The sequence below is a fragment of the Lingula anatina genome, chromosome 2 (assembly GCF_051362555.1).
Source record: "Lingula anatina isolate TDL-2025a chromosome 2, LinAna3.0, whole genome shotgun sequence".
Lineage (NCBI taxonomy): Eukaryota > Metazoa > Brachiopoda > Lingulata > Lingulida > Lingulidae > Lingula > Lingula anatina.
The window spans coordinates 39,110,024-39,126,281 of NC_141768.1; the positions used below are offsets into that span (position 1 = coordinate 39,110,024).

Genomic DNA, 16,258 nt, shown 5'->3' on the forward strand with positions numbered 1-16,258 from the left:
GGACAATTTAGATATCTTCACAAAAAAAAAACAGACCAGCATTTTGACATCAACCTATTCAAACTGTTTTTCAGGTTATTCATTTTTTGTGTGTGACAACCAATCAGTTGCTCTCCTACCCTGTGACAGAAAACCATAAACTTCTGGATGTGATGAATGTGATAGAACAAGAAACAAGAATCCCAGTTGCTGAACAAGAAATCCTGTTTGCCAGTGGAATAGTACCAGACATCAACCAACCTGCTGTGCAATGTTGGGATGAACAGGTAGTTTATATTATAGAGAATTGAAGAAATATTAAATAATATATTTTTTTTTGCAGAAAAATGTATGATTGCTAATATATGTATTACATCTGACTACGCTGGAGGTATTGGACAATTGAGCACACTCAGTTTCATTCCAAGAATATTTTGTGAAAATTAAACCACCACAGGTGCTGAAGAAGGTGTCTACTTATTGATGTTGTTGATCCACTACTGTGTCATTAGATATGTTGCTGTTTTCCTTATCTTGAATTGTATTTTATTTGATTTCCTGTTATAAGCATGTGGAAATATTTTTATAAATTATCTAGGGTGAAGATGAGTCCATAGTGTTCTTATTTCACAAGAAAATAACAGATTTCAGTAACAGTAGTAGCAGTACCACAAGAAGGAAAGCCAAACCCATTCCAGACCTGGTCCAAGTAATGATAGCTGAGCCAAAGACACTGATGCCATATCAGGTGAGAAGCCTATCACATTTACTGTCTTTGATATATGTCAAGGTTCAGTTAACCTGAAAACTTAAAACCAGCTCTTCAGATATTGTCAATTTTAATTAATATTAATAATTAGGATTTATTTCTCACACTGTGAAAATATTCCTGATTGAATTTTTCTGACCACAATTTTTGGGATTCATAATTGCACCCTGTACATTTTTTTCTCTTCAGAGAGTTGTATTTCATATTTTTGGTGTTGTGATAGGTTTAAACTGGTTCAGACTAGAATAACATAAATTTTTTTAAATCTTTAGGATCAGAAAAAAACATGGGGCCATGCTGTGTATTTCTGTATGGAACAAGCCAAAGATTACAAAAGACTGCTGCAAGCACAGAGAGCTGCAATGTAAGTTATGTGGTTTTTGATGTTGTAGAATTTATGACATAAAACTATGATAGTATATTGAAAAATGTTTAGTTTACCGAATGTTTTTACTCTCTTGTTCATTTAATCTCTTTTTTCTTCAGGTTGAACTTACTAAGAAACAACTCAATATTCACCAAGCTGAAAACACAAATGACAACAGAAATTACCAAGTTGATGGCCAAGATCGACTTCTCTAAAGAAAGGTAATTTCTGAGAAATTGCAAATTGCTCTCTCCAATACTGATTTGATTTTCTTCAAGTTGTAAAAAACAGAGGTACTATATGATATTTATTTCAAATAATTTCCATTAAGATGCTTTTGATCTTTCTTTTCAATTTTTGTTAATTTTTATTTCATCTCATTCAGTATTACTCAAGACATAGAGAGATACGAAGAGCAGGAAAGATCCGGAGGTTTATGTAAGTCTCGTTAAGAAGAGGGTAGATATTAACCCAGGCAGAAAAATAATGTCTTAGTTTTGTTTCCATATTTGGTAGCTGTGTTAGTAGAAAGTGTATAAGGAAAATATCATGTACAGTACAGGCAAATGCAGTTACTTTAACTGTATTGTTCATTTTTATGCACTTAAAGTAACATATGAAGTCAAATCTTTGCCACTTAACACAACCAAAGGCATCTAGGCTCACTTCATATTTACTTAAACAAATTTTTGGAAACAGACTTTTCACTTTGATGTCAAACTGTTTTTCAGAAAGGGAAAAGCCTTGATTTTAGGTACATGGAATTATAGACATACCTATCCTGTCAGCCTGAGATATGTTTTAAAGTAATTCATAGTCTTTGACACTTTCTTATTAGCATCTGAGAAGCTGAAAAAAAGTTGGACAATGATGAAAGAAGAAATAATGAAGTACACAAAACTGGTAAGATATTTTTTCTGTGTGCTGTAATACTTATGTTTAAACAATGTCAGATGCAAGAAAAACATAATATAACATTTATAATATAAAAAAATGAATTAGTATTTTGTCATGAGTAAAAGATTCTTTTAAATCTGTTCATAGGCGAATTTGGACATTGATAGTCAAAAGACTTTTTTAGTGTATCCACAAGGAAATGTCTCAATTTCTAATGAAATAAGCCCCAATTATACTGGTTATGACAAAAAGATAATGTCTCAAATTTTGATGAATCGAGTACCTTTCTCTGTGAGGTCAGAATAAGATGGTGCATGACCCTCTCAGATTTTGATGAAAATTTGTGTATTTGCTCATTATAGACCCAAACCAACATAATGGATATTAATTTGTTTGTATCAACCTTGGTTGCCAATGGTAACAGCACTTAAATTAAAATTTTGAATGATACTGGTTGTTACATATAGCTGATGTGCTGTTGTCATGTGTTCCAGCAACAACAGGTCAATGACCTGGAGGTTCACACTCAAGGACTGCAGACCAAGATAGTAGAGTTACAGAGAAGTCCCTATGCTAGAACAAAACAGACAGATACACTGGGTGAAATGTAAGTTTTTAAATGCAAGCTTTTATTCATCTTATGAGTTATCAAAATGATTTTTCAAAATTGAAAAATATCTGTCCATTATGATGTGGATATACAGGTGGTTCTTTGATGAAAGTGAATCCCAAGAGTTCAGTCAGTTTTATAACTATAAGAATGGTAGTTAAAGGGACAAAAAATAGGATTAAAAACGCCTTTTTAGTGCATGGATTGCTTCTTTTTTAACTTATCTGAGAACAATTGCTATGGGTAAAGCATAAAATGGCAGGTAAATGGCCTTAATCAATATCGAAAAAAAGAATCATATTCACCGTCCACTTTCGAACCCCGGGCGTCAGCCATCTTGACACAGTTTGAAATAACGCGGCTTCTCGACTCAGATACGAGATGTAAACAATGCAGACAGCATGTCGTTTCGAAGGTGAGCGTGGACGTGAAGGAGAAGAGGAATTGCTCACCGAATCTTTGCAGGTAAGCGAGTTATATTTACCAAAAGTACTTTAAAATGGGAAGATGGCAGTGGAAATCAAAATGTCTGGCAGAGGAAGTTAAAAAGCGTAGATAACTGCTAATAATTAACGTTTCCTCGGGTAACGCACTCGCAGCCATATCACTCGCACTGGGTACGTACTACTAGTTATATGAAGCGAGATAGTGCACTTTACCCCTGAGGTGTATAGTTCTGTAAAGCAGGAGGAATACCCTTTTCTGCTCAATGTGGTCATCTACCAGTATTTACAGACTAACCTCACACCATATTCTCGCAGGGGAATCCCATGAGATATACAATGTAACTCGAGTACTAGTGGGGATAGAGGGTGTTCTTTGTACGGCACGTAACTACGTTAGCTTATTTGTAAATTTAATAATATTGTCAATGAATATGATTATAAGGAATGATTTTTTAGCCTTTCAGAGGAGGAATTGGGTGATACACCCCTTCAAGCACGAGTGAAGAGATCAGGTATGTTAATAATTTTAGCAGTATAACATGGGCGGATCCAGGATTATTTGAAAGGGGGGGGGGGGGGGGGTCCGCAGATGCAAAGCCGACCCCCCCCCCCCCCCCCCCCCCCTAGTTGGCGTGGGGTCCTGGGCCTGCTTAAAACTTTGGTATTTTAGAGGGTGAACAGTGCCATTTGGTACGGTTTAGCACTTTACTGTAGTAAATTAGCTAGTCAAAATTCTAATTCCAAGTGGGGAATATTAGTGTGATTTTTTTACATCAGTTCTTTGAAACCATGTGTGATTATGTTATTTCTTCTTGTGGCCTTTATGATTTAATGCAGCTGCAGATATTTAAATTTAATTTTTTTTTTTTTTTTGCCATAATCAGACTTGCTTCTTTATAATAAGCTGGTTATCATGTAGTGATCATGCCCTCTAATTTGTTGATTTTTGTTAAAGAATAGTGCTGTTATGATAATATCAATACATTTTTTTCTTTATAACCATTTTATGTAATTTTACTATTACAGTGCCTCAAGATATGTCTGGAAAACTCATACCAGGAAGCACTCCAATCTTACAATACTGCATCACTTCAATGTCGGTGTGACAAGTTGTGTAAAAGACTGCTACAAAAAATTTGCAGCGATGACCACATGATCCACCACCTTTTACCAAAACCGAGTGAACAGTTTTATATAATAATGCCCATGTACATGGGTTTAAAGTGACAAGACTGAGATCAGCGAGAGCCTCAAGGCCTTTATTTTCTGTGCATTGTCAACTCTTCAATAATTTTATAATTTTGTCAAATACATCCAAAGATTCAATTCTAATGCAATACTTGAAAACTTTTTTAGAATATATTTTAATGTCGAACATGTTTTTCTAAGAACTAGCCCTTTAGTAAATTAACATGTACTATCCAACTGTTATTATTAATTAACATATTGTTATGTACAAAGCAGAAGCTGCAGTATCAATGAAGCATTAACTGGGTAGAGATTATGAATGAAATAAAAGTTTAAATATTGAAACATCTTTTATTTATATTTGGCAAAAATACAAGAATAAACAAAGTTTGCTACATGTTTGGAATTTGGCCAAATCATCTTTATTATTACCTGTCACATGTAATGAATAAGACATACACAGATTCTGTAAGCTAGAATGCATAATTATTTTCATACTCATTAATGCCATCTTCATAAATAAGCCTTCTATTCAAGCATTCACAAACTTTCACATTGTGCAGTACACATTGTAGTATGATAACATTTTTGAGAGAGACTTATTAATAGCCAGGCTGTCATGTTAAGAGTCTGATGTACATGCAGACCCATGAGGATTGCAGATCAACAAATTATCCCCCTCTCTGTCAGTGTATTGACTCATGTGAGCTGTCTCCATGCAAAGGGATGTGTCATAAGAAATGACCAACCCAACTTACACAAACATAAATTGTTTCATCAGTAAGATATTCACACATACTTTTCCAAGATGTGCAGGGAATAAATAGAAAGGTATAAATATTTCTTTAAAAAATACAGGCATAGCTTCCCTGCATGAATTCTAAATAATGGCTGAGTGGAGAATTGAACACAGGCACAAGTGTTCACTCAAACCATTTTTGTAGGTCTTAAAAGAAATGACATGCAGTCATTTGCCAAATACAGAATTTTATGCTGTAACAAAGTCACAAAACTGCAACTGGTGATCTTACAAAATCTAACAACACACTGGTTTAAAATCAAGTTGAAATCACAATATGCCACCAGTACCATATTCCATAATACATTTGATGTCATTTAGATTTAAGAAGCAAATGCTGGACCAAAATTGTTTATTCTCAATATCAGGAATATGACTTAGGTTTGGGAGGAAAGACCACCTTGATTTCCAATCTGTCTGCATTATAGCATACATGTAAGTGCTAGATGGTTTGAAGTCAGCAGATTATGCTTTGTCACATTGGCAAGATGAGTTCACTGAATATATCCTGTAAGCAGCACTCGAAAGTCAGGAAAAGTCTCTCACTATCCAACTCGTCCCCGCTTTGGACCCTCAAGAAAAGTTCATCTTTTTTTGGTGGAGAGCCATGGAGTTCCTCTTCCATGTAAAAAACTCTTCTTCAGGACATCATACTGGCAGTTGCTCATAACCTTTAGGTCTAAAAAAGTAAATCAAAATAATAATAATAATAATTTATTAAGATTGCAACCCAGTGGGTTGAAGTTGTACATAGTGTTAAGAAAATTATAATGAAAATAAAGTGAATATTTGCTTGAATAAAACTGAGTTAAAAGACTGCTAATTGAACTTTAAAATTATTGTACTTAGGATAAAAGACAACATAATACTATTGGAAATTTAAAAGTGCATACGGAATAAAAGAGCATCAGAATCTGTCGGTCTTAAATTGTGGCACTTTGTTACTATTGTTTGATCTTAAAAGACGATTGGATTGATCAATAAAGATGTGATTCAGTTTGTCAGAGGATTCAGTTATTTTGTAAAAGAAAGTTTTGCACAGATCTCTTCGTTTATCTAAAGTACACATATGCCAGGTTCAGGGTTTCATCATAGTATAGGTCAGGGAAAATAATCTTCAAAGCACGAGTTTGGTCAGTCTCTTAGAGTTTGCATTGCTCTATAGTTAGTCCTGGATGCCACACAGGGCAGGCATATTCTAGAATTGAGTGCACAATACTTTGGTAAAGCTTAGATCGTTTCAGTTGACGGAGGAAATAGAGTCTTGCATTATGTTTACATTATGTGTCGCCAATTTGGAAAAAAAATTGATAAAAGAGAAATCATGCACCTATATGCCTAATATATGAGGAGTGAATATCAGCTTATTAAAATTCTGCTTACTCTAAAGACATGTTTTAGTCCCATGTTGGATCATCAGGATCCTTTAATTCCCTCTTCTTCAGCATCTTCCTCCTCTTCCATCTGCACTTCTTCCAGTTCAGGCATACCATAGGAAAAAGTTACCTTGATACTGCAACCAAAAAAAAAAAAAGCAACAGTACATAAAATAAGATAATCGAGTTTGAGAAAAATTATGTAAAAACATAACTGAAATAAGTATAAAACTCAACTGAAATAAGTATAAATGCCATTTTTCTCAATATGATCACCTTAGATTATCTAGACTGTCATCTTCAACTGCACTAGTATTAACTACAACTTAATTTTGAAGTTTCTTGATCACTTCATATTGGTTTAATCTCCGAAATACTGGTTGGAAGTTAAAATTGTATGATCTAAATAATTACTCTGGACTATTTAATACATTAGAGAGATGTACCAAACATAAACATGCAATATCCCCTTTCTGATTTATTTATTTTTAATGTAAAAAGGAGACAAATTGTCTTTAAAATATAAAATCAAAATACTACTATTTATTTTCACTTATAGTTGACATGCCATTTAACATTGGGTTAAACTTAGATACAATAACAGCTTCTGCACATTCATTTTGGGATTTAGATGCCTAAAGAAATAGCATCTTTGTCATATGTCTTAATTACTGTGGTATGCCTAGATGTTAGAGGCACAAGAAATGTACCCTCGGTAAGTCAAAAATTCGCCCTGGTCATTGTAATGTATATGTAATGAGACTAGTATCTCCCACCATGTCCGTTTTTATTTAAACTTTCTTTGCTCTATAAACTAACCCAAACCCTGTCAGAGTCGACATATGAGCAACATTTGCAATTTCTGTCATCGATACCACTGTATTACCACTCATATTAGTTACAATTTCATGGCATATTTTGACAGACGAGCCTGACAATCGTTAAGATATACAACGAACACACGTAAATAAACATAAATCTCTGTGCTTAATAAATATTTTCACTGGTGTCTTATCTCAAAGATTATTGTAAATGGTACTCACAAATCCAGTAAATACTTCGCGGCCAGGCCATTCTTCGTATCCATGGCCACCCAAGCAGGTTTTCATCTGCCTTCTTCCTCGCCGGTGTTTATTGTTTGCCTGTCGTACATTTGCTGATACACTGTTTTACGCATGTTTTTTGTAAAGGCTGTTTCTTTTTTCTTTTTGTATCTGTCTTCGCTTCTTCGAAGGACTCCCAGCATAACTGAGCCTCCTGTTTCACGTTGTCCTTTCCCGGCAGCTTGAACTGGTTTTAACTAGGTCGCAATACGAGAATCTCGCGAGATCCGGAAGTCTAGAGAGCTCAATTATGAAAATGGAGGTGGTTGTTGGTAAACCTCCGCTTAAGCGGAGGTTTTCTTTTTATTGTATTTTCCAAAAATGTTACAGAGCGATGGCGAGTGCCGGGAATGATAGATTAAAGGTTGGTAAATCGCGGAAAAGTAGTGTTAACCTCGGGATAAATCAGGATAAATCAATTTTGGCGCGAAAATCCTCTTTTGTGTCCTTTTAAGCCTTTAAAGAGATGAAAACACATAATGAATAAACTGGTCTTTGTGTCAAACAAGTCATGGTGAATGTTTTTGCTTTTAGTGAGGCTGCTGCTATGAAGCTGTACCAAGAATTGAGGCAAATGGCAAGAGGTATAGCTACAATAGTCTGTCACATCACTTTGTTACATTTGGCTTAGGTTTTGATGATTTAAATTACATAACATAATAATATTGAATTATTCCTGTAATGCACTTGTTTTGATGCAAGCATAGTGCACCTAGCTCTCAGTATTGCCTTTTTCAGTCAGAATAAAGTAATACATTTAGTAGAATATCAATGGAAAACCATCTTGATTTGGTACAGAAGTTATTTACCCAGGCTATGCTGTTGGATGCCCCGATATTTCAGAAAAGAGGCAGCAGATTTCAGACAACACTGGCATGGTTCAGGCAGTAGTGAGGTGCTACACACAGAGGGACAAACTTACTGGGGATCTCTACCAACATATCAGGTGGGTTCTGTGTCACATTCCTTTAGGTTAGGACTAGAATAGTTTTCCAGGTTTCATTACTTTAGATGAGAAAGACAATGATAGGATTACATGTGCTAGGGTCAGTTTTAAGGCAGTTTTTGGAGAGGGGGGGGGGGGGGGGGGATGGCCAGGCTACATTTGTAGTTGATTTCACAGGTTTTCAGTGTCACTGTTTTTGTTATTTCTTTGTTGCCATAGAAGCCATTCTCACGAAGACTTTATTCAAACGTTTAATGAACCTCAATTACTATGAAATGCATTCTATTATACTTTCTGTTTCCAGCAAACTAGCTTCCTGCAAACTTGACATGTCAGACCTTCTTCCTCGAGTTCAAGAAACTATTGATGACATTAAAGCTGGAAGCAGTGTACTGATGGCATACCAGAAACAGAGGCAAACAGAGATGTGGACTATGTTGAAGAAACTGGTAAGCAGTTGTGACTCTTTAATGTGTGTGTGTGTGTGTATGTGTGTGTGTGCGCTTGTTTGTGAATGCATGCATGCATGTGTGTGTAGTCAGTCAATTCACTTTTGGTTAATATCTTATGAATTGCCCAATTAGAAAAATGAAGTGTACAACTTTTTATTAGATAAATATGCTGAATGCAGTTCAAAAGCAATGTTGCTGATCAACTTCTTGCAGTTCTTTTTAAAATCATAATTCATAAAATTGGGGGCAGCTGTAATAAGGACAGTGACATTGCCAGAGGTATCATTGTTCCTAATGCATCTGTTCATAGCTGGTTCATTTCTGGAAACATTACCAGTACATCTTTATATACTGATCCCAAACTGTTTCAGGTACAGAGGAGCCAGGCTCCAGGCTCTCAGCCTCATTCTCTGACCAGCAGCTTGATGAGGTCAACATCCAGGCAGAGTGGGAGCAGTGGGGGCAACAGTTTCAGTCAGATGTTCGAGAAAAATATGGAGGCTTCCTCGATGCTTAGGACAGAAAACGAGGACAGCAAAACTAAGTAGGTCATCTGCATGTAATCTGGTAGTGAAATTGAAGGTTGGCAGCCTATAGGTATTTTTTTGTGTAGTGATTATCAGGCTGTCAGCCCAGTGCATGTGTGTGGAAAAAAGTAAGATTTTAAAATTTCCAAATATTCATTTCAGTGCATGTTAGGATAAAGTTCATTTTGCCTTCTAGATCCAGTGACATCCTGTTCAATGGAATATATCAAATGTAATAGCATTTATTTGATCATTACAGACTGGAGAGCACACTTTCAAGCCTTGTACTTGAGCAGGAGGAATTCTTGTCAGCTGATAATCAGTTGCAGTGGGATTTCTTGGCTGAGGAGGAGGCACCCTCTATACAGCAAGGGGCAGACTTGTCTTAGCGAAGAATTTGAATGTGCCATTGACATTATTTGTATGCATGGAAGGTCCTCCAGACAAGAACTGTTTATTGGAAGATCTCAATTTCCTAAAATTTATGCTCGGAAAAAAATACATTTGGATAGAAGTGGGCAGAGAGTCAATTAAATGTGTGCATCTATGAACATTTTTCCCACTTTGAATATAGGGATGAGGATGGGGGTAAAGCTCATGCCATTTGACAAGAAGAATAAAAACATTATCTTTTTCTGGATTATTTAGTGTAGAATAATTCATATATAAAATGTGCATGTAAAACCTTCTCACACCTGCTGAATTACCAAGAAATTCAAGCATTGGCACTCCTTTTGACAATTTTATATCTACGTTAGCATAGTATAGATATCAGAGTCATTAATAGGAGTGCTAGCTCATGAATATCATGCTACTGCTGAATCAGCTGTTGCATAACAATCTTCTTACATATGCTTACATATTTGAGAACTTTTTATTCTCTAGTAGAGTGCATACCATAAAAAAGTTCCTGTATTGTAGGGTCAATATTGGTGCTAGAGCCTAAAGTGGAGTCAAAAATGAGACCTTACTCTAGTGTCTTATGACAGATGCCTTTGGTGCGTTTTTAGAATATGCAGGTTTTGTATGTATATATGTATAATATAGTAACAGTGTACAATTCTGCATGTGCTAAGATCATCTACCCAGCCTGATAGACTGTTGTTTGTGTAACCATGCAGATGATGTTTAATTAATGTTCATGGTTGGTCAAAATGGGAATTTGAGAATAATCACTATAATTTAATATTTGGAAGGTCTGCAATTATTCTCTATAGCTCGCGATTTATAAATGAATGAAATTGTGATTCACTATCTTGCTGCAGACTACTAAACATGTAGTCAAACACCATGACATTTTCTCTACATTGTAATACACTATGTTTACTGTTCCTCACAGAGTGGGTAGGTGGTACTGGTATCATGTAAAATCTACCCACATACATGATGTTATTATAAAACTGTTTACATAAAAAGCTTATCCATGTAGCTTTAGATACATAAGGTAAAACATAAAGAGTTTTCTACAACATCAATTATATCAAAATTGGTGTTTTGCTTCATCCAGTTGTTTTAAACAATGATGGGCTTCATCTGAAGAAGGCCTTGTGATAAGCTTAAAACACAGTGACCTCATTTCAAGTGTAAGCTCCAGTATGGAATTTGATTATAGTTCCATCTTTATCTTAGTCCATATAGTATTATTTTATAGGCATACAATTGGTAAAGGTCAGTCCTCCTGGGAGGACAGTGCTCTGGACAAATCTGCTTAGAACCAAACTGGACACTTTTCAAAGCTAACTGACATTGAAGGCTGAAAAAAAAAGACCATTCCCAAGCATAGTATTGTCAGCACTGTTGAACTTTCAGCCATATTTGGGGGATGCAATATCTGGACACAGGATCCAACGAAAAGCACAAAATTCATAGCCTTTCCAGACTGATGGTGCCGAAGACGTGCATAAAAATAACAAGTTACTAAATTGTCTTTCATCTATTATTGACTGCTCTGTAATGTGTCCTTTTAAATGCCTGTGATAAATTGGTGATTTCCTGTCAACAGTATGCAATGACATCTCATTTTTTAGGTTCCATTAGAGGTATTAGTATAGAATAATTCATTATATTAAAATCGGCATTCTTTTAAATTTGAACATGTATCAACTTATTCATGACTTGTCTTTGTCTAAGGCATTCTGCAAGTAGAACTTGATGTACATAAATGGCATATATGTTGAAATCATGCAACAACATACCATGAAATGATTATATATTTAATAGCATTAAGTAACAAATGTCTGTAGGTAGTCAACGTTAATTTATTTGATAAAGTTGAGGTTTTTAACTTTACAAATATAAATAGCCATAAGTATATAAATGAACCTTTTTGTTTTAAATTTGGTTAAGGTCAAACCTGATTCAGTCCAACAACCTTTGGGCAACATTTGAACTCCAGGACTTAAGAACCCTTAAAAACAAAAAGTTGAATGGACTGGATTTAGACAAGACTATGATCTTCCCGTCTACATATATTCATACCAAATATGTAAAAAGTGCAGATTAAGAGCATCTAGTCTAGAAGTTGTTGTTGTTTTTTTTTTTTTTTTGCCATTGGGGAAATTTTTCTTCCTCCAACACAGACTTTTTATCTCATTGAGATTGGCAACACGATCTTAATTTGCACTTAGTTCATAAAGGATGAAACCTGAATACAAATATCATTAAAAAATTTCACTTTATATGATACAACATATGTAGGAATTACGTAACTATTCTTTCAGTTAATTTGCTGTTTTTTTGCGTATGTCAGTCAAAGTATACTGTAAAGGAAAATGAATGGTGGATTGATGAAATACTTTCCATTTATAGAACCTAAATAAATCAATTCCATCCATAGGTGAGGCTTCTGTTTTATTTGCAGCAAACAGGAAACTGGTGACTAGTTATTGTATTCAACATTCAATACCACTGTTCCTAAATGTAAAATAATCTGCTGAGATTCTAAGGAAGTATTTAAAGCAAACTTTACATTTAGACATTTTTTAAATTATGGAAGGTTTTGCCTGAGACAATGTTATGAATGGCTTATATGATAATAAATAACATGAAAATACCTGCATTAAAATCTGTAACATTATCTTACAATAACACTTTCTATATGCTAAATTTGTATATATGGTCCACTGCAAATCATCACTTCTCTTTGAATGATAATTCAATCACAGACATTTGAAAGAGATAGTATGAAAGTATTAATAATATTTCAAACGGATTGTATGCCCTACACTTATCTACCTAATGCACACAGAATCTGAGTTACTCTTTATGTAGTGTTTTTCTCAAAGCATTTGTATTCTGTTTGATGCTACAATGAACAAATGAAATGTGAAGATAAGGCAACTTGCATGCAAAATTTAAGTATGTGCATCCTATGAAAAATCTACAGACAATATAAGACAAAATTTTGGGGGAGATTAAAGTTCATCTTTCTTTTCAGGGGTTTTCCTTTTACACACTCCATTGTAGTCACAGTTTGTTGCATATTGCTTGTAATTCTTTTTAAACTCCTCATATGAGCACATTTTGTGGCCACAGAAGGGCAACTGGACTAATTTCTCATTCACATAAACCTGGACCATTAAGTTCTGTATATCTTCGGGCCATCCATCACGCCTGTTCTCCTCTGAGGTCATACCCTCCTTATCACAGTGGTACAAGACAAATGCAATATTTCCAGCAAAAGGACTAATGACACTGCTCCTGAACTTCCTATTTCTGTGCACCCGAAAGTTATCTGCTCTCAGAGGCACCTCATCTTTGAATAACCCCAGAAGACAAAACAGAGGAAATATTGTTTCTGCATGACCAAATTGGAAAACTGCCTTTGGATGTCTGAAAAGATAAGAAAAATGACACTTTAACTAATAACCTGAGGCAAGTAATTATTTTTTATGGAAAAAGTATCATTTCATCAATGCATTGGGCAATCCAATAATTACTTGGGCCAAAGTTGGGACCCAGAGCCCCTGTGGTTATTAAAAAATGACTTATTATTGATTAATTTTTAAAAAAGGAAGGCAGCTACTTATTTATATTCCTTTGCTTCAAATGATCAACTTTGAGGATTTTGCTCCATAAACAATGCAAATTTTGTTCATTGTGTTTTGAGTGAACACTTTGGCAATTTTTAAACATTTTTTCTCATTTGCCAAAATTCAATACTGCTACAAAATATATATAATGATCCTAAGGAATTGATATACAATCAACACAACCAAGAAATATAATCTCTTTCCACTGTTCCTCAAACTATGCTCTTAAATCCTAATCTGTTTTAGAACACAGCATCTAATGTGTGACTTGAAAGGTGTCAAATCTCAGCTTTAGTGTTTATGGAATGTGTAGATATTACAAGGATGGTGCTGAAAATTCTGTGCACCCACTGAAGGAAAAATCAACACGTTTTACATGTTCTCCTCTGTAAGTATTGTAGCAGAGTATAAAGTATGAAAGATCACAATGGCAGGTGCAAGGGAAGGGGGGCACAACAGCACAGATCCCTCACCCTTTGCACTCTCCCTCTCAAGAAGTATAGCTGCATTACAAGGAGAACAAAACAAAACCAAGCATGAGGGTCCCATTGTTTTGTTTTTTTTTATCCGTGATAGCTTCTTTTTGTTTTTCCGAGATGCATGAATTGTTTGCATTTAAATATTTAGCGAGATCCATTAAGAGCACTGTTCCTGTGACTTGTAAAATGTTTTAATTCTTTATCGTTCTTGAAATGTAATGTATCACATACCCTTCCTTGCTATCAGCTGCTGAATCCAAGGTGTGTATGATATCTGCTAAAAGAGGACAGGACTGAGCATAATTGACAACATAGCCATAGGACTTTTTCCAGTATTGCTGAAATAGAAATAAAATGCACAGTGTATAGAACAAGCACTGTGTTACAGACAAAGGACAGAATGACTGAACATATACCTGTCATACGCATACTGATATTTTAGAAGAATATCTCACTAATTCCTTGCATATTGGGGTAAGTTTCCAAGATGTTAAAAAATAATTTATGAAATGCTAACCTTCAAATCAATTAATTTAGTCCCTGCATGTCAATTCTGTAAACAAGACTCCTGCATTATATTACAATAGGTATAACTTTGCATTTGGTAATTGTTAATATAAAGAATATATGTAATTTTATTGAAATCTGTTATGTTGACATGGGCGAAAAACATTTCAAATATATGAAAAAAAATTGAAACTATGTAAAATAGTTGTTACTAATGTATACTGACAGTCGATGAAAATGCATCATTTTTTTTATCAAAAAAGACCAAATAATATTTTAAGTTCCTTTGGAACATTAAGAAAATAACAGTTTTTGTGTGAAATATGACCCATTATTCAGTCAAACAAGGTGACTCTCTTATGACCAAACAAGGGTATTTGTACTCATTTATAAGGTTGAAATTGATTCTCGGTAAAAAAAACAAGAAAGTTTTCTGATACGTTTTCATTGACTGTCAGTATATTTGTATAATCACAAGCTTTTCTACATTCTAGTCCATGCTAGGAGGAGGCTGTAAATATGACTGCATTCTGGGACAGTCACCATGGAGTTATAGTGTGCATTACCAAGGCTGACAAAATTCATTGTAAACAGTCCTTAAGAAATACAGCTGCTGTACGTTATAGATATCTCACCTTAAGATCATCAAGGTAATCCAGGACATGCAAATCTTCTAGGTTAAGTACATCACACCAGTGTGAAAAACCGTAAAAGGCAACCTCATAGGCACATATCCTAAATAATCCCATTAAATCATCTGGAAAGGAATATTATAACAATCACAAACCTACTACTATGTACCTTAGGCAGTTTCTATCATGATATATATATATATGTGGTAATAAAAGTTGCACAGTTGTGCAGTTATAATTGCATCACCAGCATTAAATATTACAAGCAATTTTGTATGACTAAGCATCTGGCAATTGGACTTTTTAAAAATTTAATATGAAACTGAAAAGAATAATTTTTTTTTAATAAAATAATTACCTCCATTTAACTGGATGTTATTTTGCAGAGATAATTTTTCACCAAGGCTTGTTGCTAACTGCTTCATTTCTGGACCATTTTTGAACTTCTTCATTTCTGAATTTGCACTTTTATTGTGATCAACTCTGTCAAGGTAGTTTTGGCAATATTCAAAGAACCTCATGATATGATCATTGATGTTGATTTTTGGAGTTTCACCCACCCCTGCGATTTTATTTATAAATGACTGGGCACTTTCAAGAGATCTAGATATTCTGGAAGAAACAATTTTCACTCTTGAAAAATCTGAAATAAGTTCGGGGAATGCTGTGGAGTATTTTACTGCAAGGTCTTCGTGTTCCCTTCGACCAACGTCCACCAATTGTTTTTCGTGAGAAAGCGGAAAGGAAGATTTCCAGTTGTTTAAATGGACAAAGTCTGCATTTATCACATTGCCAACAACTTTTGTTGTACAAGCCTGCATTTTCTGTATGTCCTTTACACTCGGATGTCTTGTCCCATGTCTGAGGACGACATTCAACTGTATTGGCTGGCACTGCATTGGACGGGGAGGGAAGACGAAACCATCTTTAATGTTTGCGGTTCGTCTGTACTTTAATAAGTTCTCGTATGCTGTTTTGGATGAAAAACAAACATACTTCATTGCATCAGATTCGTTTGTTTTGCAATTTGAAAGTTCTGAAGCGAGTATGAAAATCAAAATTAACAACACCAACGTAAACAACTTGCACTCCACGGGGGCTGACATTGTAGTAGACTCGCAGTAAATCTCTGTACGGCTGTATCATAATA

The 16,258-nt window shown here is 34.9% G+C and overlaps 2 protein-coding genes and 2 long non-coding RNA genes across 8 annotated transcripts in view; 2 read left to right on the plus strand and 2 right to left on the minus strand.

Annotated features, from left to right (window-relative positions):
- The window catches only part of LOC106170753 (inhibitor of nuclear factor kappa-B kinase subunit alpha), a 36,056-nt gene extending 23,762 nt beyond the window's left edge, over positions 1-12,294 (plus strand). For 4 of the 5 annotated variants that reach the window (XM_087006686.1, XM_087006684.1, XM_087006688.1 and 1 more), the window contains 12 exons: positions 75-266; positions 578-727; positions 1,021-1,112; positions 1,235-1,336; positions 1,501-1,553; positions 1,954-2,018; positions 2,507-2,619; positions 8,069-8,118; positions 8,348-8,480; positions 8,785-8,929; positions 9,304-9,476; positions 9,719-12,294. In XM_087006686.1, coding sequence (XP_086862812.1) covers positions 75-266; positions 578-727; positions 1,021-1,112; positions 1,235-1,336; positions 1,501-1,553; positions 1,954-2,018; positions 2,507-2,619; positions 8,069-8,118; positions 8,348-8,480; positions 8,785-8,929; positions 9,304-9,476; positions 9,719-9,848 — 1,398 coding nt within the window. In that variant the 3' untranslated portion in view covers positions 9,849-12,294. The remainder of the gene's footprint in view (positions 1-74; positions 267-577; positions 728-1,020; positions 1,113-1,234; positions 1,337-1,500; positions 1,554-1,953; positions 2,019-2,506; positions 2,620-8,068; positions 8,119-8,347; positions 8,481-8,784; positions 8,930-9,303; positions 9,477-9,718) is intronic. The other variant, XM_087006685.1, reaches the window with a different exon arrangement.
- On the plus strand, positions 2,760-4,451 carry LOC147763686 (uncharacterized). The gene is made up of 3 exons (XR_015333232.1): positions 2,760-3,087; positions 3,525-3,580; positions 4,095-4,451. It is a non-coding gene; the product is annotated as an uncharacterized LOC147763686 (long non-coding RNA).
- LOC147763687 (uncharacterized) lies at positions 4,307-7,980 on the minus strand. Its single transcript, XR_015333230.1, has 3 exons — positions 7,475-7,980; positions 6,439-6,568; positions 4,307-5,734 (listed from the first exon to the last, which is right to left on the minus strand). It is a non-coding gene; the product is annotated as an uncharacterized LOC147763687 (long non-coding RNA).
- On the minus strand, positions 11,698-16,238 carry LOC106170756 (multiple inositol polyphosphate phosphatase 1). The gene is made up of 4 exons (XM_013550743.3): positions 15,467-16,238; positions 15,112-15,233; positions 14,201-14,307; positions 11,698-13,290 (listed from the first exon to the last, which is right to left on the minus strand). Exons 1-4 carry the CDS (start codon positions 16,212-16,214, stop codon positions 12,873-12,875), a joined length of 1,395 nt encoding a protein of 464 aa, XP_013406197.2. The 5' UTR covers positions 16,215-16,238; the 3' UTR covers positions 11,698-12,872.
- Between the last annotated feature and the right edge of the window lie 20 nt (positions 16,239-16,258).

Coding starts and splice junctions, on each gene's coding strand:
- LOC106170756 (XM_013550743.3), bottom strand. CDS start 16,214: ATGTCAGCCCCCGTGGAGTGCAAGTTGTTTACGTTGGTGTTGTTAATT. Junction 15,234..15,466: donor TAACATCCAGTTAAATGGAG/GTAATTATTTTA, acceptor ATTCCTTTCCAG/ATGATTTAATGGGATTATTT. Junction 14,308..15,111: donor ATTACCTTGATGATCTTAAG/GTGAGATATCTA, acceptor TTTCTATTTCAG/CAATACTGGAAAAAGTCCTA.